At 36.2% G+C, this 22,864-nt stretch overlaps 3 protein-coding genes, 1 long non-coding RNA gene and 2 pseudogenes across 4 annotated transcripts in view; 1 reads left to right on the top strand and 5 right to left on the bottom strand.

The window, feature by feature from the left end:
- Nucleotides 1–22,864, bottom strand: part of LOC9299565 (decapping 5-like protein) — a 63,058-nt gene that overhangs the window by 37,868 nt on the left and 2,326 nt on the right. The gene's annotated exons all lie outside the window — the stretch shown is intronic.
- Nucleotides 73–1,827, top strand: LOC9299562 (ATP-dependent Clp protease proteolytic subunit 4, chloroplastic). Its single transcript, XM_021026370.1, has 3 exons — nucleotides 73–523; nucleotides 872–1,377; nucleotides 1,579–1,827. Exons 1-2 carry the CDS (start codon nucleotides 129–131, stop codon nucleotides 1,353–1,355), a joined length of 879 nt encoding a protein of 292 aa, XP_020882029.1. The 5' UTR covers nucleotides 73–128; the 3' UTR covers nucleotides 1,356–1,377; nucleotides 1,579–1,827.
- On the bottom strand, nucleotides 4,859–6,121 carry LOC9299561 (annotated as a pseudogene).
- On the bottom strand, nucleotides 6,287–7,735 carry LOC9299560 (annotated as a pseudogene).
- Nucleotides 7,970–8,752, bottom strand: LOC110228617. Its single transcript, XR_002332089.1, has 3 exons — nucleotides 8,298–8,752; nucleotides 8,112–8,205; nucleotides 7,970–8,033 (listed from the first exon to the last, which is right to left on the bottom strand). It is a non-coding gene; the product is annotated as an uncharacterized LOC110228617 (long non-coding RNA).
- LOC9299559 lies at nucleotides 16,587–21,137 on the bottom strand. The gene is made up of 13 exons (XM_021026330.1): nucleotides 20,959–21,137; nucleotides 20,804–20,857; nucleotides 20,517–20,719; nucleotides 19,689–20,444; nucleotides 19,532–19,603; nucleotides 19,362–19,457; nucleotides 18,897–19,286; nucleotides 18,695–18,745; nucleotides 18,025–18,101; nucleotides 17,824–17,911; nucleotides 17,306–17,560; nucleotides 16,998–17,212; nucleotides 16,587–16,894 (listed from the first exon to the last, which is right to left on the bottom strand). Coding segments are annotated over exons 1-13 (2,271 nt in total). The 5' UTR covers nucleotides 20,960–21,137; the 3' UTR covers nucleotides 16,587–16,881.

Genomic DNA, 22,864 nt, shown 5'->3' with positions numbered 1-22,864 from the left:
AATTGACCCGGTTAAATTCCGGGTCGGGTCATTTTCTCGCGTGTTTCTTTCTTCTTCCGAAGGAGGAGTTTGTTTTTTTATCAAATCCACATTTTTCCCAAATTTCTCTATTCTTCTTTGCTTCAGCCATGGGAACCCTATCTCTCTCCTCTTCTCTAAAACCTTCTCTCGTTTCATCAAGACTCAATTCATCTTCCTCTGCATCTTCTTCTTCGTTTCCTAAACCAAACAATCTCTACCTCAAACCCACCAAACTCATTTCACCACCTCTCAGAACAACTTCTCCGTCGCCATTGAGATTCGCCAATGCTTCAATCGAGATGTCACAGACACAGGAATCAGCTATTCGCGGAGCTGAATCTGACGTCATGGGTCTTCTTCTTAGGGAACGAATCGTCTTTCTTGGTAGTAGTATCGACGATTTCGTCGCTGATGCTATCATGAGTCAATTGCTTCTTTTAGATGCTAAAGATCCTAAGAAAGATATCAAACTCTTTATCAATTCTCCTGGTGGTTCTCTCAGGTTAAATCTTGATTTCGTTTCTTTGTTTTCTCATCTGGGTTTGTGCGTTAATGGCTAAAGTTTCAGTCTTTTTGCAACTTAGGTCAGATTTTAGGGTTTTAGTTAGCATTGCAACGTAATTCAATTGAGTGAGAACTTTAAGTATAATACAAATGAAGTGAGTTCTCAGCTAAATTGCTGTGATAATCCATTGTCTAGTAATAGAACTGTAAGAGCTGAAGTCTCTCCTCAGCTATGTTACTTGTGGTTGACTATCAGTGATTCTTGTTGACTTGTTTGTATAATGATTGATTGGTTTTATATTATACTTCAGATGATCTAACTTAATGTTCTGATTGTTTGGTTTAGTGCAACCATGGCTATATACGATGTGGTTCAGCTTGTGAGAGCTGATGTTTCGACGATTGCTCTTGGCATTGCTGCATCAACAGCTTCGATAATTCTTGGTGCGGGAACTAAAGGCAAGCGCTTTGCTATGCCCAACACAAGGATAATGATTCATCAACCACTTGGAGGTGCGAGCGGTCAAGCTATAGATGTTGAGATTCAAGCTAAGGAGGTTATGCATAACAAGAACAATGTCACCAGCATTATCGCGGGATGTACTAGTCGATCGTTTGAGCAGGTTCTGAAAGATATTGATAGAGACCGGTACATGTCTCCTATTGAAGCGGTTGAGTATGGTTTGATAGATGGAGTTATTGATGGAGACAGCATTATTCCTCTCGAACCTGTTCCTGATAGAGTGAAACCGAGAGTAAACTACGAGGAGATTAGCAAGGATCCAATGAAATTCTTGACTCCCGAGATACCAGATGATGAGATTTACTAAAGGCAAGCTCATCTAGAACCAGGTGATTGTTCATACTGACTAAAAACTACGTTCTGGTTAATGTTTAGCCATGGATTCTTCATCTTTCGCTATATAGTGGTGAAACTTAAATAATGTTTGAATCTTCATTGTCAAGAAGATGAATGAACATCTAGAACTAGTTAGACTGCTGTGATTTTCATTAAAGAGTAATCTGACATCTCTTTCTCTTTTTTATCTACAGGGATCTTCCAATGTGACTAAGACTAGCGGTTTTGAGGAAAAAGCTCGATATCTTCTGCGGTTACTGGTGTTGGCTTTGCGAAACCGAAGCTGGTAGTACTTGCCTTTTGTAATCTCATATTTCACTTGTTCAGAAAATAATGTTCCTTGTATCACTCTGTTTTGAGGAAAATGACTTTAAGGTGTAGTAGATTTCATTAATGACAATCTCTGTTTAAGTGTTCTATGGATTCAAGAAGTATCAGCAGTATTTTTTTAGTATATATAACCAAAAAAACAATCTTAATAAGCTTTAGTTACAATTTAAATGTTGGTGATTTAGCTAATTAAGTTCTTCTTTGTAAGAAGAAGTATCAGTCCACAGATTTATTTCTTCTTCTTTTATGGATTCAAAGTTTGCAAAAGACTGTAAATTCTTAGATTTGGGCCCTATAATGGGCCTTTGACGTAGTCCTTGTCATTTGGACTCAAAATGAAACTTCTTTTTAATTGTAACGTTTAGTGGAGCTTAATCGTGGCCACTAAGTATTCCACGTCAGCAGTTGAAAAAGTGAAGCTTTCTCGGTAAGCTTAATATTATTAGTTCCGAAATTATTTCACCCTTTTGGTCCCCTAATTCTCATTTCTTTACAATTTATTTTCAAAATTTATAAACCCTACTTACTACCGGAAAAAGGGCCTATTTCCACCCCTACTATTTGGACGATTCCGTTTCCTACCCACACAACGAATTGGTGCTTATTTCAACAGTTTTCGTAACAAATTTCAAATTAACTACCCATACTCTGTGTTTATAGTTGAATTCAACATTTACTCAAACGGACGTTAGTCAACCGTTAAAATAGTAGAGTCGGTTGACACGGTGGCAATTCAAAAGAGGGAAAAGGTCCTATTTCCACCCTTACTATTTGAACGGTTCTTTTTCCTACCCACACAACGAATTGGTGTCCATTTCAACAGTTTTTGGAACAAATTTCAAATTAAGCAGAATATCGAGCTATGGGAATGCTCACTGCTGAGCTCTTGTGGATCAAAGGTTTGTTGACGGATCTTGGAGTTGTGATGACACGTCCAATGAGCGTGTTTTGTGATAGTCAAGCTGCGATCCATATTAGTGCTAATCCGGTATTCCTCGAGAGGACTAAACATGTTGAGGTTGATTGTCATATTGTGCGGGATGAGATTGTTAAGGGTACTATTTCAACGCAACATGTTTCGACTCATGCACAGCTGGCTGATATCTTCACCAAAGCTTTGGGACAGAAAGAGTTCAAAGATTTTCTCAGCAAGTTGGGTGTTCTTAATCTACACACTTCCAACTTGAGGGGGGGTAATAGAGCCGGATCAAACCCTTGATATCAGGCCTATGATTAGAATCGGATCAGGCCTTTGATTATGGGCTTTATTAGGTTTAATATTTATGTATTTAGGGTTAGTATTCCCTAACTAGTAAATATATGTATGTAGCCGTCTTATATCAATAACACAGATTTTCCAGCATCGTTTTGTGTAATTCTGACAACTTTATATTCAGGATTTTATTTAGGTTTCGGTTATAAAAGATAAATCTAGCAGCACTAAACATTAAACACATTCTACTAGAATGAAACACCAATAAAAATATCAACACCATCAAGTCTTTAGATATTCATCTCTTAATCCTTTATCAAAAAAAAAAAAAATGTCTTATATATAATTCGCAAAGATCTACTCTATATTCAGATTTAATATATAGTGACACTGAATTAATGATATATATTTAAAGCATAATTTAGATCTTGGTAAATTGGTAATTAGATCTCATATAACTTATATAGTTCATGGCTAATGTCAATTATTCAAGATAATTCAAAAACCTAGCAGATCAAAAACAGATCTGTATATATTTAAAGGAAATTTTCAACTTTACCATTTAAAAACAGAGCGGACTAATTATTATTTTTTGTTATTCCATAGCGGACCAAGATATGAATTAATTCACTCACTGTCAACTGATATTTTAGATGAAAATCTATGTAGGCATGTAGCTTTACATTTTTGAATGAGCTTCTCTTTTTTCAAAATTACTTTCATAACTATATAGGTGACTAAATTTATTTTATATCTAAATCATGGATATAAAGCCAACTACTGTTTTGTAGTTAATGCTAAATCCTCTTAAAATAATTTTGTCATCACAAATTTTAAATGGTTATTTTGAAATTTGTTCCAAAAACTGTTGAAATGGGCACCAATTCGTTGTGTGGGTAGGAAAAGGAACTGTTCAAATAGTAAGGGTGGAAATAAGACATTTTCCCTCTTTTGAATTGCCACCGTGTCATCCGACTCTACTATTTTAACGGTTGACTAACGTCCGTTTGAGTCAATGTTGAATTCAACTATAAACACAGAGTATGGGTAGTTAATTTGAAATTTGTTACGAAAACTGTTGAAATAAATACTAACTCGTTGTGTGGGTAGGAAACGGAACCGTCCAAATAGTAGAGGTGGAAATAGGTCCTTTTCCCACTTACTACCCATTAGAAATCTGCATACAAATTTTGAACATCACTCGCCAATTCGTATACAATTAAATTGGATAAAAGTCTAAACAGTGGTAGTCTAAAGTTTTCTCTCGGATCTTTTAGAGAGAGAAAACTTTGTTTCATCTCTTTTGTTTTTCCGATTAATATCGGAGATCTTCTGACTGTATGTCGGATTAGTTTTTGTTTTAGATTTTCCGGCTTCGTCCGGCTTTTGTCGGTTTAGTTTTCCGAACTTTGTTTCGGATTTATATCGTTTTGTTAAAGCCTTTTGCTCGTTCTTCACATCGAGGAAGTGTCAGAATCTGGGAGTTTTGACGGATCTGCTCTTGAATCTTCGTCCAATTGATGGTAATTTCCTCACTCTTCCAATTGGTGTTCTGGGTGATTGGGAAACCAAACACGAGATGGAATCTGTTGAAGATGAGACTTGTAGAGGCCTTTTCTTGGGCCTTTGGTATCACAAGATGTTGCCTTTCTGACTCTGAGTTACAGCCTCCTAAGCAGGGCCGGCCCATGGGTAAAGCCCATGAAGCAAGGGCTTTAGGCATCAAATAATTATAAATAGTTTTAGGAGCATCAATTTTTAAAATGTTACTGTGGTCTAGTGGTTAGATTGAAGTCTTTTGTTGTACATGTCACGGTTTCGAATCCCATATATGTTAAAACTTGTATTTTTTTTTTATAACAACTTTTGTTAATGGGCCAAAATTTTTTTTGCTTTAGGCACTCAAATAGTTTGGGCCGGCCCTGCTCCTAAGCTTCCTCATCTTTTCCTATTGAAGCTAGCTTGTTCTGATCGCACAGGGCTTCTATATGGTTAGTTTTAATCTGTTAGGTTCTTGATTCTCTGAGTTTCACCTAGTTGTGTATTTAAGGTTTAAAAAGACTGTCCTCTCTTTTGAACTTCAGCGACAGTGGCACAACACGAATCAATCACTATCTGAAATCGGCATATCAGATGCATACATGAATGAGACAATGCAAAGTATGTTGTTTCATACCCAATTACGACTGTACAAGACAAAACTAATCACTTATCGAAAGATTGGCTCTGAAAATGAAGTTGACTATGAGAGAATGAAGTGAAAGCTCCTTTACCTCAGTCCCTATTTTGAAGAGGAAAGATGGATCAGCCAACATTCTGCTGCGAAGCATAGACCATGATCTTATAGCAAAGCCAAGCAGCCCAGCTGAGCTCTAAAATCCAAGAAACCGAAACTCAAAACTCTTCTCTTAAAACTGTTAGTTCCAGAAAGAAAACAAAAACAAACGAAACAAAGAGAAGAACGTACCTGCAAATCCAAGTACCTAAGGAGAAGCAATTTGCGTATCCCAAAGGTCTTAGCAGCCTCTAACATATCAGATGGAAGCGTGGCTCCACGAGCTTCCGTCTCTCTCATGACCTCTTCAAATTTCAAAAGTGGTCCAGACTCTTTTTCTTCATAGTCTTCTTCACCATCACCTTCTCCTCCATTTCCACCTCCTCCTCCACCGTTGTTAAATCCACCATTACCGCCACTACCATCTACAACATTACCATCACTTTCAAATTCCTCCAGTACATCAGTTCCTAAGCTTCCAACATTGTCGCCTTTTCGCTAAGCTGCTACCACCTTCTTCTACTCCTTTCATTTGTTCAGTAGCGGCAACACTAGATTGCGGCTCAACGGGAGACTGAGACATATTAACCATCAAAAGCCTCGACCTTTGCTTACCCGAAACACCCTTAATCCGCAAAACAGGAACCTTCATTTCCTTAGCCAAATTTCTAAACACAAAGCCTCGATTGTAAATCCTCACCGAAGATATCTCGTTTCTCACTTTCACAACACTTGAAAACTGAAAATTCATTGCACATCCTGCCATTTTCGTCTTTTTCTAACACCTCAAACAAGGATAAGTCGACAAATAGTACTCTCCAATCAGATTCTAAAAGAGGAGAGTAACGACACTGGTGATAAATCAGCTAAGAAGCTATCCCCAACTAAAGACCGACCAATCAAAGATTCTTCCGAACAAGCTTCTGCAAGACAGCGAAAAAAATGTATAAAGCAGAATAGCTTTGTTCTTTTATCTAGAATCTAACAAAAGCCGAGATAATGAGGGGAAAACAAGAGACCAACGTATAAAGCAAATTTCAAAAATGGAAAATTTGGTGGATGAGGATGAAACCCTTACCTTGTATCTGACCAGAGAGAGGAGAAATGGACCCTGCGGAGTTGAAGAGTCAGAGAGTAGTGACTGCAAGAGTGATAGGCGCTTATTTTTCTTCGGCGCTTCACTGTGTATTTACTTCTCTTCATCCTTGGCACGTACGGTAACTTCCAAACACGTGTGTTACGAATAAGAATAACTAAAGTATGTAAAGCATAAGTACGAGACAAATATTTGACAAGTAAGAAGTATATAGGATCAGACATTAAGAATAAGTTCATTTGCATGCTAATGATGATCCTTGCATCTGAGCGCCTGAGCTTCTTCTATGTGATTGCAGATGTTTTAATCTTCTGCTCAGGATATCGATATATGTTCTGAGCGATACCTGTCTGAGTTTGTGAGAGACAATGGCGGATTCAGAATCAGCATTGGTGCTTCTACTAGAAGGAATACCAGCAAACGCACCGCTTTCGAATATTGGTTTCCTGCGTTCTCTATGTCTCCCATAACCTCCTTAACCTGCAAAAAAGCCACTAATTGATTATTCTCTTCTTTAGATTTGAATTGTTTTATCAAGTTTTTTGGGGGAAAGGCAAAAGAAAACTTACTCCCCCAAGTTTTCCAAGATCGAGGGCTGCTTCAAATAGCGTCTCCATAGCATCAGGCATCATTGTATTGCCTACAGCCAAGTTGATTAAGATCTTGACTACCACAAAAACAGAGCAGAAGAGTTTTCTTTTTTGCCAAGAGAAAAACATACCTGGTTCGATACTCTTTGGAAAGTTCTTCAGAAACCTCAGTCTCCCGGATAAACTGCCTCTGAATCTGAGAGGATATCTCCTCTAATCCATCATGGCTGACATCAGTGATACGCTCGTGTTTCCGGCAGCTACTTCCTCTTAGTTTGTTAATGTCTTGAGTTGGGCTTCCTTCCAAACCTGAGATTGCCTGAGTATGGCATATGTGCAGTGCCTGTTTCCAAATAGCCAGAATCGCCAGTTGGATCGAGAAAGCTTCTAGGTGTTTGTCAGATTTTATCTACGCAAAGACACATGAAAAGAAATTGCTCAGAAACTCATGTTGTCTGGCCATGGCACGGTGATAACCACATAAACAATGTAAAGTTTGGTAACCCTTTCATGAACTAATTCTGCAATTGTTGCTGCACACTTTTTCAGAGAACTGATTCTTGTCAAGCTGTTAGTTGATGGCTGTTCAAAAGCATCCCCAAGATCCAGCGACCCATGAGAAGTGCTCGGAGCAGAGTTCTGACTGTCCAGGGCCTCCAAACCGGCCAATGTTGTTGCCAGTAGCACCAATTATTTGCATGCGAGCTGTTCAACTTATGCTTCTGTTGAATAACTCTACAGGAGGAGACGGGGACTTGAATGGAAAATTATAAGCCTTGGAGGAACTCGATGACGATGATGGCAAATCCACTGGTGGTCCAGAAACGAGAACGTAGTCTTGATCCATGGAATCTTGAGAATCATCTACTGTAGAACTAACATATATGAGAAACGGAACAAGATAGCTTTGCCATTTTCTAGGGCGTAGTAAATAGAAGATAATCAACGCACCTCTTCCTTTAGGAATCAGTCAGTCTTGTATGTTCGCCATGGTTTCTCCTATCAGAATTTATGTGAGTTTCATTTCTAAATCTATTGTTTTCCACTCCCTGGTTGACTCTACTATATCTGGAAGTAAGTTCTGTAAAAGGCGTTCTGCCTGTGACCAGTTGAGATAAGATAGCACCAACACTCCAGAGATCTGCCTGTGTTTTAAGATAGATTGTAAAGAGACTATGCTAAGAGAAAAGGTATAGGTAGATAAGTAAGAGAAAGGTCCTCACCTTTGCATCATACTTGTGAAGTTGCATAATCTCTGGGGCCATATACAATGGTGAACCAAATAATGTTTCTGCAAGCCCCCTAGGTTGCGACGACCTGCATTACAAAAAGTGTGATGTTCAAAATCAAATGCAAATTAAAAAGTCTGAAGAGTGGGGGGAATCCCCAAGAAGAAAGAATGAAATTACCTAGCAGCTCGAGCCCATTCGAGACCTTCTCTAATTCACTCATATTACACTCTTTGATCTAGTAACAGGGGGAGCTGATGACAATACCTTGCAAATCCAAAATCAGCAATCTTCAGATCTGCATCATTTTCATCTGTGGATAGAAGAAGATTCTGTGTCAAGAACGAAAGAAGCGTAGAAATTAAATTTCAACAAAGATGGAATCTCTCTCTCTATCTCTACTTAGGAAAGGAAACACATAAAAAGCATATTCCAATGAAAAAAGAAGAAACATGTTTTACCAACGAGCTCACATACTTAATAACAACAAAAACACATTGTGCACAGAAGATCACTGAAAGGAATGAGAACCAGACACACCTGACTCAGAACTGGTAAGCCAGCCGTTGTAACATAAAAAAAAAGAAAAAAGAAAAAACCCTCAGCGAGTACATGTCCTAGAACTTACCTAACTGCAGCATGAAATGCTTAGCAGTAGCTTCCATGACTCTGAATATACACAGAGAGATCACCTCCTTTACAAAACTCCAACACCAAATGTATCTTCCCAGGAGACTAAGACTAACATCAACGAGACATTCAACAAACGTCAAAGCTCAATTTTGAGAATGCAGCGAAGCAAAAAAAAAAAATCAATCCTTTAAGCTTTTGAAGCTAAAAGGATTGAACTTGGGATGTTTAAATGAGTAAACCTCGATCATGTCGAGCAAACGGATGATGTTGGGATGATTGATCCTCCTGAGGATGAAAATCTCAGACATGAGACTATCCTGCAACTTCTTGTTAAGCCTGCCCATAGCGATCGACCTGTGTCCCGTGAACACGGTGCCTAGCCTCCCAAACCACAGAGAAAGAACCCGATCCGAATTAAGCTGAGACAAGTCGGCCAAGTATAATTGAATTGAATCTTATTTGGAATTTTCAACGAGAGGAGAAAAAGATTAATGGGAATTAAATGTAAGTTTATTCTGGGAATCTTCGTTGCATTGCCGTTTATTTGGTTTATAACTATTATAAGATCGGGAAATTATTTTATTTTTTTGGTAGGAAGATCGGGAAATTATTATTATTTTTTTTTTTATTTTTATTTTTTTTTTTTGTCAACCACACATTAATTAATAAATAATTCCTTGATTGGTTGCCCAATTAGGAGGAGTAGAGTTTACAAAAGTAACTTCAGAAAATAAAAGTCTAGAAGAACGGGCTAAGCAGTCCGCTTGAACATTACATAAACGAGAAATAAGAGAAAGCGAGAAGAAAGGGAAAGAGAGACGGAGAAAACCAAACTCGTCTAGAAGACTGGAGAAAGCAGGCCATTCATCCGGTGAGTGTATCATCGAGACTAACTCCGAGCAGTCTGATTCAAACACCTGACAATCGATCCCTCTTGAAAGGATATTCTTCATAGCCCAAATTAAAGCTTCCATCTCCGAGTGAAGAGGGGAGGGACACCTCCGAAGGCACTTTGCACCGAGCAGTATCGTTTGATCATTTCCTTGAAAACACCACCATCCTATACCCATTGTTGGATCTGAATTTTTCCAAGAACCATCAATCCGACATCTTATAGATTGAACCGGTCGTTCCAAAGTTTCCGTAGTAGAACTAGTTTTGATCGGATCCAACTGAGCTTCTTCCCACATTAATTTTTCACTCAAAGCATGATTTAAAATATCTCTGGGTTCAGATTGTAATCCCTTGAAAACCTTTTTATTCCTATCTTTCCAGATGAACCACAAAATCCAAGCATAACTGAAAGTTTTCTCTCCCCCATCTAGATTAGATGGTAACCTCCAATAAAGATAATCTAGATTTGAGAATTCCGAGGTTAGAGGAAAACTACCTATTGCCGTAGGTATATCTGATAATTCCCATATTTTCTGAGAATGAGTGCACTCAAATAAAGCATGATTTATTGTTTCCTCTGCCATCTCACATCTTTTACAGATAAAGTCACATTGGATCCCTCGATATGCTAATTTTGAAGTAACTGCTAGAGATCCCGTAGCAATTTGCCATAAGAAATGTTTTAGTTTTGGAGGGGCTTTGACTTTCCAAGCTTGTGCTTGTAAATTCTTATAATTCGGGCCCCATTCGATCGTTTCTGTCATCTCTCTAGCAACCCGATAGCCTGATTTTACTGTATATCTTCCCGATCTTGTATGATGCCAGATAAGCCTATCTGGCTTATAAACTTTGCTAATAGCCAATCCCCTAATAAACTGAATATCCACTGGATCCAAAAATTCTTGTAAAATAGGAAGATGCCATTCTTTAGTAACCGGATTAATTAAATGGTTAACCATCAAACTTGGAAGTAATGTTTTTCCTCTTCCATTTGCGGGCCGTGGGTTAACATCAGGAATCCAAGGATCTCGCCATACCGATAGATTGAAACCCGATCCTAGTGACCATCTAGCTCCCACTTCAACTAATCTTTTAGTAGAAAAAATACTCTTCCATCCAAATGATGGAGAGTTTGGTTTTTTTGCCTGTAAAGGATGAATATTCCTGAAATATCTGCTTTGTAGCACCCGAGCTACTAAAGAGTTCGGATATTGGATTAAACGCCAATATTGTTTAGCCAACATGGCATCATTAAAAATGTTTAGGGAATGAAAGCCTAAACCTCCTTCTTCTTTATCCTTACACATTTTTTCCCATGCTATCCAATGGATCCCACGATCTCTCCCATTGGAACTCCACCAATAATTAGAAATAGCACTTGTTAACTTAGAAGTTAACTCTTGAGGTAGTTTAAAACAAGACATAACATAGGTTGGTAGTGCCAAAGCCACTGATTTGATCATTGTTTCTGATCGGGAAATTATTTAATTACTGTATTGATTTAATGTTATTGTTTGTTAAGATTACGGCTTAGTGGGAAAATGATCATTGTTATGGGAGAATTACAGTACTGTATGTGGTTTTGAGATTCCCTAATTTGATTGGTTTCATGTTTTTTTTTTCTTTATTAAACGAGAGTACAAAAACCTTTGAAAACCTTTGAATCAAAGTCTAAGTCATACAAACTTAACACGTTATTTGTCTGCAGGAAAACCTCAGCCAGAAACTATATTATACACATACATATCTAGGGTAAACTAGATTTAGCGATTTTGCTTAAGATGGAAAATTTTGTAAAAATCATGATCATCCTCGTAGCTTGTGCTATGTTTTATTGTAATGTTTATTATGGCCTTGTCTATGCTAAAAGGCAAAAGCAGCGGTGGCCATGTAACTTTTTGGAGTTACGGTGGTGGTGGTGGTGGAGGTTTTACCGGTGGTGGTGATGGTGGAGGCGGATGTTTTAGACTTTTAGTTTCCTATCACATTTTCAAAAGTTTTTGTTTGGAAAATTCCTAGTTTTGAGCATAGAAAATTTTAAGCATATAATCAATTTGTTGATTTTTTATGTACGTATACTAGGTGATTACAATACTTTTGAATACTTTTGTTTTTATACTACTTAATTTGATTTGATATTATTATGCATTTATCTTTAAATACCATTAATTTCATAATTTGTATGCATGGGATCTTATTATATCATTAATACCTACTTTATTTTTATAATTCATTTGATATTATTATGTATTTATCTTTGAATACCATTACGTAATTTGTTAATAAACTAGGATATGACCCGCGGTACACCGCGGGTTAATTATTTGATTTTTTTTTAATCTTTTTATACTGATGAAATAGATAATTGTAACTAAAAAATAGAAATTTAATTTGTATTTGTTTTGTTTAGTGTTTAAAATTATATAATTATATTTTAATTTGAAAATCCTAGGATTTCACCCGTGATATATATTGTCCCGTATTAATATCAATCCAAATCCGTCCCACCATCTAATATCATCCCATAAAATTAATCATCATTTTTTATTATTTTTTTAATAACACTTTTTAAAAAAGATATATAATTCGAATCAATTTAAAATTCTACTTTCAAATGGTTTTTATAATATATATATATATATATTTTAAAATTAATGTGTGTTTCTGGACCAACACATTAAAATAATTTATAATTGTATCTTAAAATACTAAATAATTATATTTTGATTTGTTAATTTTAGGATTTCACCCGTGGTATATTGTCCCGTTTTGGATAATTGTAGAAATTAAGGAAATATCCGAATGACTCAATTCCGAGTCAGAGTAAAAAAAACGACCTGATTAAACGCGTAAATTTGTTCTTCAAAACTATTAATATAGATTGTACACATACTTTTTTTCTTTATCGATTGAGTAATATATGTCCGTTTAAAAAATTTTGAATCACAGCATATGCAGAAAAAATCGAAAATTTTAATAATGGAATATATATTACAATAGTTCAAAATAATATATATATATATATAAGATAATATAAAAGTGAAATGAGAAACATATATTTATGTTTAAATTAGGTAGAGACTTTTTAGGAAATTAGCTCAAATTTGTTATATTAGCATTAAATCATCATATTTGATTTCCTTATTTATTAAAATCGTAGACAATATGCCAGAAATAAAAAGTTTAGATATATTAATTATTTGAGAAAATATATATATATATATATATATATATATATATTTTTTATTAATTAATTTCATTTTTAAATTTTACCAAAATTTAAGGAAAGATCCGATTGAAAATTTTCAGGTCAAAATCAGAAAAAAAAAACCCGACCCGATTGTATTCCTTAAAATGTACTTTAAAAATTTTAAGTAGATTTTTTTCTTCATCGATTGAGTAATATATGTCCGTTTTTAAAATTTTGAATCATAGCATATGCAGAAAAAAAATCTAAAGTTTTATTAACTATATATTTTTTATAATATAAATATAAGATCAAATAAAAGTAAAATGAGAATCATATATTTATGTTTAAATTAGGTAGAGATTTTTTAGGAAATTATCTCAAATTTGTTATATTAGCATCAAATCATCATATTTGATTTCCTTATCTATAAAAATCGTGGAGAATATACCATAAATAAAGCGTTTAAATATAGTAATAGTTGAGAAAGTATATATATTTTAGATTTTATTAATTATTTTCGTTTTTTAATTTTGCCAAAATTTAAGGAAAGATCCGATTGAAGATTTCCGGGTCAAAATTAAATAAATTTGACCCGATTTGGGTACCCCAAAAACTGCTGCAAAAATGTATAGTAGATTTTGTTAGAATATTTATCTTTCCAATTAAATGTGCTTCATCTTGTTATCTTTAAATACCAACTATACAAGCATCCGTTATATAGTTGGTTTCAGCAAGTGGAGTGTTTTTTTTTTTTTATTTAAATCCTTATTCCTTCTATTAAAATTATTTTTTTTGATAAAATATTTTCTGAAAATAAATTCTATTAAAATTATTAAGTAGGAAAATACTTTCATAATCGTGAATCGATCAATATAGAGAAACTATATGCAAAATTACACGTACGTAAATCATAATTCAGTTTTAAGCTTTTTGAGGTGCCAAACAATCAAAAGTATGAAGTTCAAAATTTTTAATGTCGTAAATGTCCAATTTCATTAACTGGAAGCCTTGCTTCCTCTGTTGGGTATTGGAATAGGACGAAAGCGATTACATTCTCTGAAAAACATTTGTTATAAGCCTCTCCACATGCACATAGTGTCCCGAGGCTTGAGAGTAATCCCTAATAAGTAATATGGATCAGTATATAACTCTCGATACCAGGCATGCGCACACAAATTTGCCTCGGTTAGGAACAAGTAAACCTGTATATTGAAAATCATGCATGTAATTTTGCAGCAAATGTCTGAACGACTGAACCCATCATCTAGCTTTCATAAAGTATTAGATAGCTAGCAAATTATGATCACGACTGCACTCTTTTTTTTTTTTTTTGCCTAAAATATTTTATAATGCTTCCCAACTTATGAACTGGTTCCAAGTAGCTTTTTAGATCCTTGTGTGTGGTCACACAAAATTTTAGATCCCTACTTGACTAAAAACAATTTAGCTAGCTTATAATCATTTATCCTACCATAGAAGAAAAAGTTATATTATAGATTTAGTTAAAGACAAACCAACTCCATTTTACCAAAATCATAATTTAAATTAGTAACAAATTAAATTAAAATATGTAAAAATGTGACATTGTGATCAGAGAAGAAAGTGAGATATTAAACCAAATTTTCACGAAGATAGTTTGTGTTTGCAGTTTCGACAGAAGGCACGCGTTTTGACTGAACACCGCTCCTTCACTTGCCTTGTAATTTGGCAGCGCCAATACCAAAATCTTCCTTACATGATGGGTTATGCTTTGGCGTTTCTTGATTATACATATATATACATGTTGGCACGGGCGGACCCATTCAGGGGAAAGGAGGGTCAAGTGACCTGGGTAAAATAATTATATTTGTGTTTATGTATAAGAGTACTTAAAAAACAACCAGCAGATTTGGTAATTGCATGCCTATTGACACCCCAGTAACCATGTTCGATTCCCCAGTTTGACACCTTTTGATAATTTATTTCTTTTATTTTGGTCGAAAAGTAGTGAAAACCACAATTAATATTTTTTCCAGATTCATTGTACTTGATTAATATTATTATGCGATATACTAAATAATATAGTTTCATATTTATATATGACCTGGGTAAATATTTTTTCTGGGTCCGCCATTGGATGTTGGTATTAACCCCTCCATCTGCCTCTTTCTCGTATACAAAGACACCAAGAACACTGAAATGTATCAAATACGTTATATGAACTTGGTAAAATTTGCAGTAAATTTGTGTGCTTAATTTACATACGTTTCATCTTAATTCTTGTGAACATTCAACCTATTGATCAAGTTGATCTCCCTCATTAATTAACAGCTTGGTATTTAAAAGGCTAACATCAAATTTTACCTTATAGAGGCAGTTCAAGGTGCCACATTACTGCCATGGAGAGGAGAGAATCCCATTGTCATTCTTGTGGCTTCCACTCTTGAACATTCAAATAACCAAATTTAAAATCCATTAACTAGCTATTTTTTCTTCTTTCGAATTGACTAGCTATTAAGAATGTCGTCTCCAATGAGCTTCCCTTATTCGTCTACTCTTAACGCCTCCGTACTCATTGGATTGCGCGGAAGCAGTAAACGACGTCATGGATCTCCAATAGCTTCTCCTCTTTTGGCCGTCCACGCAAGTGTACTCTTCTTCAGCCATCACCACATCGGCTGCGTTCGGCTCTTTTATTATGTAATAGATTATTTTGTAGTTCTTGTGAAGTTGGTTTGATGTCTTATTTTATATACATGTGACCAAGATCATGTTATCCTTTTTGATTTTTTTTTTTTTTTGAATCATTGTTATCCTTCTTGACATAATTAATGGTCATATCATACTATTAATGATGTACTTTGGATGGATTTTTAATACTAATGTCACTGTTAAGATTAGTGGGAAATGAGAATTGATCATGATATTGTTTATAGTTGCTTTATGTTTTGTACGAAAGTGATCGATTTAAAGAATGATAATTAAGGTTCTCTTAAATCTTGGAGTTTCTACAAATGATAATTAGAAACATTTCTGAATATTTCGTTGTTGTGGAAAAAACAAAAAGGATAATTCGAAACTTTTAAACTTATCATTCTCTCTGTATTTTCCATCATCCACAATAATAAAAATATATTGATAACCAAAGTTATCACAATTATATATCATTTTGTTGGTGAACTGTTGAAGAGCTTCAGCGCAAGCGTGTATCAATGAAATAGAACGAGCATATAACGTCGATATATGAATGGTAAAAGAAACATCAATTTTTACGCGTGATTGTCTTTTGATATAATATAAGAGTAAAAACTATAATCCATAAAAAAATTTACGAAAACCAAATTATTTGGGTTCCAATTCGAGAGAATAGTTTGAGTTTAGTTTACAAAACCATTTCCAGCACAAAATCAACCGTGCCAAACGATTCTTGGTACGTACTCTAGAACTCCGGCCTTTTACTGCCATGCAAACCTTAGAAATAAGAATCCAAACTAATGCCGATTTCAGCTCAAATCGAAAAGATTTCACTGTCCGAATAATTTTATAAACAATTCAGTCAGCAGCATACATTTGATTTCTAGATTAAGACTAACATATTGACTAAACAGAATAACCACTGTTTTTTTTTTGTTAATTTATATGTAGACGGGACAAAAACTGAAATGTGCTTACGTGCGTGCACGTTCCTGCTCATGTTTTGATCTGGTCATGACTCTGTTACGCCGGTCGAATGTATAAACCAATTGAAATTCAGTTGACCGAGTCAAACCAACTAAGTCAAAGTTCCAAGAGATCTAGCACTAAAGCTAGGACCATCTTTAATTATACGCAACATATTACAATAACTTGCATCTAAAGTTCCTGATAATGGATTCAGAATCCAATATAATTAGGGGTAGCAGACAGCGAAGATAAGATTTCGAAAACGGAGGACCAGTAAAGTAACGTAAGAAACAAGTTGCAGTAGTACTAATAACTTGATAGCAATGATCAGTCTCTCATCTCACCGTCCCAAAGTTGTTCAGGAGTCTTTATAAGGACTCGTCTCATGAACAAATGACATGCCTCTCACCGACCTTCCCTGCAGCATTGAAACACAAATCTTTCAACATTAGATAACCCTGAGCCTAGGAGCAAAACAGAGAGAAAGCTTTTTTGACCTATTTGGAATGTAATCCACTTGCCTGTTCATCTCAGAAAACTTGGATAACATGTCATCGGGTATGAAAACATCAAAATTCTGTTTGATCGTGTCTTCATGTGTGCTTTCTGGAAGAACACTTTGCCCCTTTTGGAGACCCCAACGTAATGCAACTTGCGCAGGAGTCCTCTCAGCAACCGAGCCTAGAATGGGGCTCTTGAGCCACGTTGTCCCTGGACAACCCAACGGAGAGTATCCCTACAACAGAAGAAACATCAACTAATGTTTAAAATTTCCAACATCTTTTGTCAGTTTTCCGAAAAAGGATATGGACATGGGTGTTCTACATACAGAGAGGTGAACGAGTGCTTCAGTTTGTTGCCACGATGGGTGACACTCCACCTGGTTAACAGCAGGAGGGACGCGAGCCACCTCCAAGAGCTTTGCGAGTCTCTTTGTTGAGAAATTGATGACACCAATAGCTCGGGCCTTTCGCACATCAACGAGTGCTTCCATTTCTTTCCATGTGCTAGGAGTATCAGTTGGCAAATTGTTCTCTGGCTTAAAACCAGTTGAACCTTCCTTGAGGCTAACAGGCCAGTCAATCTTCAAAAAGGTCACAAAAACTATTGGTCAGTCAAAAATGGTCCACAAAACGGCGCAAGATGTCACTTGAAAGAAAATTAGATGTTCGACCAATATCTGACACTAGTCCTAAGATTCATAAATCTTAACAGATGCAGTAACATACACGTAAAATAAAACACAACCCAAAGTTCAAAAAACCAATATGGATCACTGCAAGTTATCTTGAAAAGAAGTACACATGGATAATTCCTCAAGACAAGGTTTCCTAATATGTTACTTACGAGATACAAATCGACATAGTCAAGCTGTAGATCCTGTAGAGTTCTGTTCAGAGCATCTGGCACATCTTGAGGATTATGAGAAGTACAGCTTTTCATATAAAGCAGGTGACAAGGTTAGAAGCTACATAGACTTGACAACTAATCACCGAAAAAGAAAGGATATAATCTATAAGGTAACTAAAGAACAGTGATGTAGAATACCAGAGTTTGGATGTGATGAAGATTTCCTCACGCTTAACAACTCCATCATCAAACAGTTTCTTCAGGACTAACCCAATCTGCAGGAGTAAGAAGTTGTCAATGGCCAATAGAGACAGGTGGGTTCAGTCAATTATTTTAAATTAATCATTGTTGATTAATGACAAAAACACATACAGAGAACCACGGACCTATCAATTTCTATATTCAAAACAATAGCACAGTTTGCAAACAACAGACATCAAGTCGATAGAAAAACATTAAAAATAAAAAAAAATTTGGTCATCAAAACGGAGAGATACAGAACAGTGGGAAAGCATCTATAAATAAAATTAAAACTTGAGGACAAAAATGTGATGGAAATGCCCATATCCACATTTTACCAAAGATTAAAACGAGTAAAATTAGTAGTATGTGATCAAACAAGGCAACCAAAGATGAGCAGTTTTCTAGCAACTCATTGTAATATACAGCACAAATCATAAGAAAGATCATAACTTTTTGCTTTAAAATCTATGTAAATCAAACTGGCCTACGCAAGTATTGAAATTCAACTCTGGAAATGAACCAATACAGCTTAACCCATAACTTCCAATACATATTCTAAGGAACAGAACCATAATCCAAAACGAAATATACAAATTCAATGAAACTAAAGATGAGTTTGGCTAACCTCCTTTTCGTTGCCATAGATTTGAGCACAATCAATGTGCCTATAACCAATCTGCACAGTAAGAGAATTCCTCAGTCTTGTTCCGTTAAAAAGTGTAAAAGCAATTTAGGTCAAAGTAGAAATCAGTAATACAGACTTGGCCGTAAATCTTAAGACTCTATGATCAAGTGACCACAAAGCCGCGAAAATCACACAGACGAACCTTAACAGCGGCTTCGACAGCGTTTCCTACAAGACCAGGATCAGCCTGCCACGTTCCGAGACCAACAGATGGTATCATGGCTCCGGTGTTGAGCTTGAAGAATCTGATTTCGTCTGCGAGAGTGTCATCTACCAGTAAGCCAGAATTCACGTATAACAGAATTTTGTCTTGGACAACTCGTACGGCTTCTGCTAAGACTTTTTCAGCATCCCCTGAAATGTCCGGGTCTGTTATAAGGACTTTAGTCACAGCTTTGAACCACGCAAATATCAAAAGGGTCTCTGTCATAACGCAAGAGAAGCCACAATCGAGGAGACGCTGCAGAAGCGCCCAAAGAGTTTCCTGGCTCAGCTGAAATGACTCAGGCTCCAATAGTTGATTTGGTTGAACCTGAAGTTTTGACAAACAAAGTGTTGTGATCAGGTTATAAGATACTAAGATGAATAATTCAAACAAATTTTTTACCTTAGACAATAACCAGTACAGTGAAGCATCATCATCATCAATCTCTAGAGCCATAGTGAAGCACCGTTCGTAACCTCCCTCAACTAACAACAAAGCCTGCAATAAAACTTAACAACAACTCAGAAAACAGTCTGAGATCAACCATATTAAACATCAGATATTGATTTTACCATTTCTTTAGTCACATCCATCGAGGGACTTTTTTGGGAGGTCTTGGCCGAATCACTAATCTTGACGCTTTCCTGTAAAAGCATGTAATCTTAGATTTTAGATTTCTTGTATAGTCCTAAAGTATTAAAAAGGGAACCAAATGAATCTAGAATTTACCTGGACAGATGTCTGAAGTTTATTTATAGCTCTTTTAAGCTTTGAAATGACAGCTTTTTCAAATAAGGTGACAGCTTCGTCACTGCGAGAAGTTAAAGTTCCTTGAATGTTAGTGACCACTTGACTTGATATGTCACTGCCAACATTTTGGAGTTTTCTTCTTAAATCTCTCTGAACAGATGATAGTTCCTCCTTAGTTGCAGTCTTCCTTTGCAATCCCATTAGAGTGTCCACCATCTCCCTCTGAGATGAAATAGCTTCACCCATCCTCGTCTTAGAAGTGAAAAGCTGCCTCAAAATTTGAGGAAGATCTTGACGCTTTGCCTGATCATCTTGAAGACATTCAAGAGTCTTTTGATCAACAAGACCAGTTTCGTCAGTCTTCTGATGATCATCTTGAAGAAGACTTTCCTCAGTATCATCTTGAAGAAGACTTTCCTCAGTCTTCTGATCTTCAAGCTGTTTTTTCTTCTTTCTTTGTAAAGAACGCACCAACGACAGCTGATCATAAGCATCTCCGCCTTTCTTCCTAGTATAGTGTTCATATAGGTTTACGGTTGTTTGCCGATTCTGAGAAAACTTGGCACTAAGACACTCGTGCAGTTCAGACAAAGATAAGCAGTTTTCGAAGCATTCTTTAGCTGCAAGAACCACAGGTTGCATCTCTTTCATCTCTTTGTTTCGTTTCTTCAACCGATTTTCAAAATCATGATTAATGTGTTGAAAGAACTTATTAAATTTTGATTTTAGTGAATCCTGTAACAGTATCAGAATCAATTAATCAAAGACAAAAAAAAAAATAAAGCACAACAAAAACAAGTGACATACCATCATTTTGTCAATGGCTTTATCGATTTTGACAGCCACATCATCATCTGAAAAACGGATTCCGTCAAGGAGCTCCTTGTTGCCGACGAAAAGACAATCCCCCCAGAAGTCAGCATCACTGTTGTTTCCGACCAGCAGAGAATTCCAGATGTTAGCCGCTTTCAGTCTATCCACATCTTCCTGGCGTATATCGTAGTTGAGTACTGGCAAAAAGAATAACAAGCAACAGATCAAGATATATATATATAGCAGAAATTTATACTTTAAAATCATTAGAGATTCCTTACATTTATCAATCGATAAGAACTTTCCCTCAAGAACGCTCGCCTCTTCGGAACCCACTAAGAGAAACATCAAAAATCGACAAGAGAATCAGAATTGAAGGCAAAAATCAAAAAAAAATAAGAAGAAAACGGAAGAATCATGATCGTGATCAACTTACTGGTTTTCCAGGTTAATCGGTGGGGCTTTGTGGCTCTTCGTTCCCTCTTTCGCAATGAGAAGAAAAGAAGAAGAAGAAGAAAATAAAATTGACAATGAGAGTAGCAAAACCCTAAACCCTAAAAAATCTTTATTTCCTCCAATCCAAAACGCAAAGTTTTATTTAATCCAGAAAAAATATCTTAAAAGGCTTATAATTATATAAGGTTTGTTAGAAAATATAAATGATTATCCATTAAGGATACTTATCTATATAACACTTGTCCTCCAAGCAATTAGAATTGCTTTTTCTCCAAGTCTTTATAAATTAATCTTATGTATAGTTTATCTATTATTACTAGTCCCCTATATATATGTGACCTCGAAGAGAAGAAGGGAGAGGAAATAAAGAAGAGTGAGTTGAGAGAGAAAGTCAATAAAGAGTAAAGTGTGTTCTCTCGTTCACTTCCCTCTCCCTCTCTTAATTATTTCTTTACAGCCACACATATATAATATAATAATATTATATTTATTTACGTTATGTTTTATATCAAGGTTAAGATTGTTTCGAGAATTGTTGTGGGATAATAAACTGGTAAAGACAGAAGCTACATGATTAAGAGGCTGCCGGTTCGAATCCTATGAGATGGGATTTTTTGTATTTTTTTGAAACGCAAGAAAAATCAAAACGACGTCGTTAATGTCACATGATTTTGGTCTTTGGGTAAAAGTGTATACTGAATTAGTTCAACAGTTTTAAACCACTTAAGTTTTAAATTGAACATTTTACACCTGTGGATGTCGGAATCCGCAATGCAAGTTTTATGATGTATATCGGATCGTCTAGTCTAGCTAATTCGAACAACAATCTTGAAAAGAAAACAAGAGAGTCAAGTGTGTATATTTGTTTACTGATCAAGCCGAAAAAAGTCCCCCATTACAATGGTTTTTGTCTCCTATTTATAATTACATGATTTGAAACCGAAATCGCTCGTCAAGCCGCAGATCTCGCCTCCATTATTGCTTCCGTTTCGAATCTTCCCGATCTCGCACATCCCGTACAATCCGCCTTTCATTTAACTCGCGAGATCTCGCCGTTTTACTCGAAATGGGCTTGAACTTATTGGGCCGCTCTTTTCGTCCCCTGGACCGGGCCGACGGCCCATTTCGTCTCACTGATCCACTATCTTTCCGGGCCGGATCCGAACTGCGGGATCCGACACCAACAGTTTGCCCCCCAAGTGTTCCGAAGTATTAACTTCGGGATACTTTAAATAACAAACTCTTCTCGGGCTCGGAAATTTCGTCATTAATTCCGCTTTCTCCGGGATTTGGTTCCTCGACCGAAGTGACGTTTCGAGATCTTTAGGATATAAATTTTCCCGCGGATCGAGGGATTCTTCTCGGGGTGAGGGCGGCGTTTCGAGTTCCTAGGGCTTCCATATTCCCGCCAGAGATTCCTATTAATACTTGATTGGACTCTTCGGGTTCTGCACAACCGCTTCAAGCTCGCTCACCTTCGTCGTCTGCTTATTTAAGGTACTGAACCTTCTCCTCTTTTTCTCTTAACACTCTTCCGATTACGCTTTAGTTCTTGCTACTTAGTTCCGGATTCGTGTTAGTTCACCGCTCTAGATTAGTTCCGTGCTAGATTTAGGCCAGAGATCTAAAAGATTTCTTAGATTTTCAGCCCTCTGCTCCGAAATTGTTCGCTGTTCTTCAACTCCTCCGCCGTGTTCTTGATATTCCGTTGAATCGCAACCGTTTTCCGAAGAACATCAACCGCTTAGTCTTTCCGGTTTCTGGGTTTTCACGAAGATCTTCGAAGTTTGCTCAAGCGTGTTCTTGAGATATCTTCCCAAATCCCTGGCGCCAGATCTTGTTTCGTCTCTACATCTTCTCTAATTACGTTATGGCTCCGAAGCGAA

This window comes from Arabidopsis lyrata (assembly GCF_000004255.2).
Source record: "Arabidopsis lyrata subsp. lyrata unplaced genomic scaffold ARALYscaffold_8, whole genome shotgun sequence".
NCBI classification, from domain to species: domain Eukaryota; kingdom Viridiplantae; phylum Streptophyta; class Magnoliopsida; order Brassicales; family Brassicaceae; genus Arabidopsis; species Arabidopsis lyrata.
The sequence above is the reverse complement of the archived record's forward strand: the minus strand, read 5'-3'. Positions and strand labels throughout refer to the sequence as shown.

Coding starts and splice junctions, on each gene's coding strand:
- LOC9299562 (XM_021026370.1), top strand. CDS start 129: ATGGGAACCCTATCTCTCTCCTCTTCTCTAAAACCTTCTCTCGTTTCA. Junction 524..871: donor TCTCCTGGTGGTTCTCTCAG/GTTAAATCTTGA, acceptor TGTTTGGTTTAG/TGCAACCATGGCTATATACG.
- LOC9299559 (XM_021026330.1), bottom strand. Junction 20,720..20,803: donor GTTCTTATCGATTGATAAAT/GTAAGGAATCTC, acceptor TCTTTTTGCCAG/TACTCAACTACGATATACGC. Junction 19,458..19,531: donor TGGATGTGACTAAAGAAATG/GTAAAATCAATA, acceptor GTTTTATTGCAG/GCTTTGTTGTTAGTTGAGGG.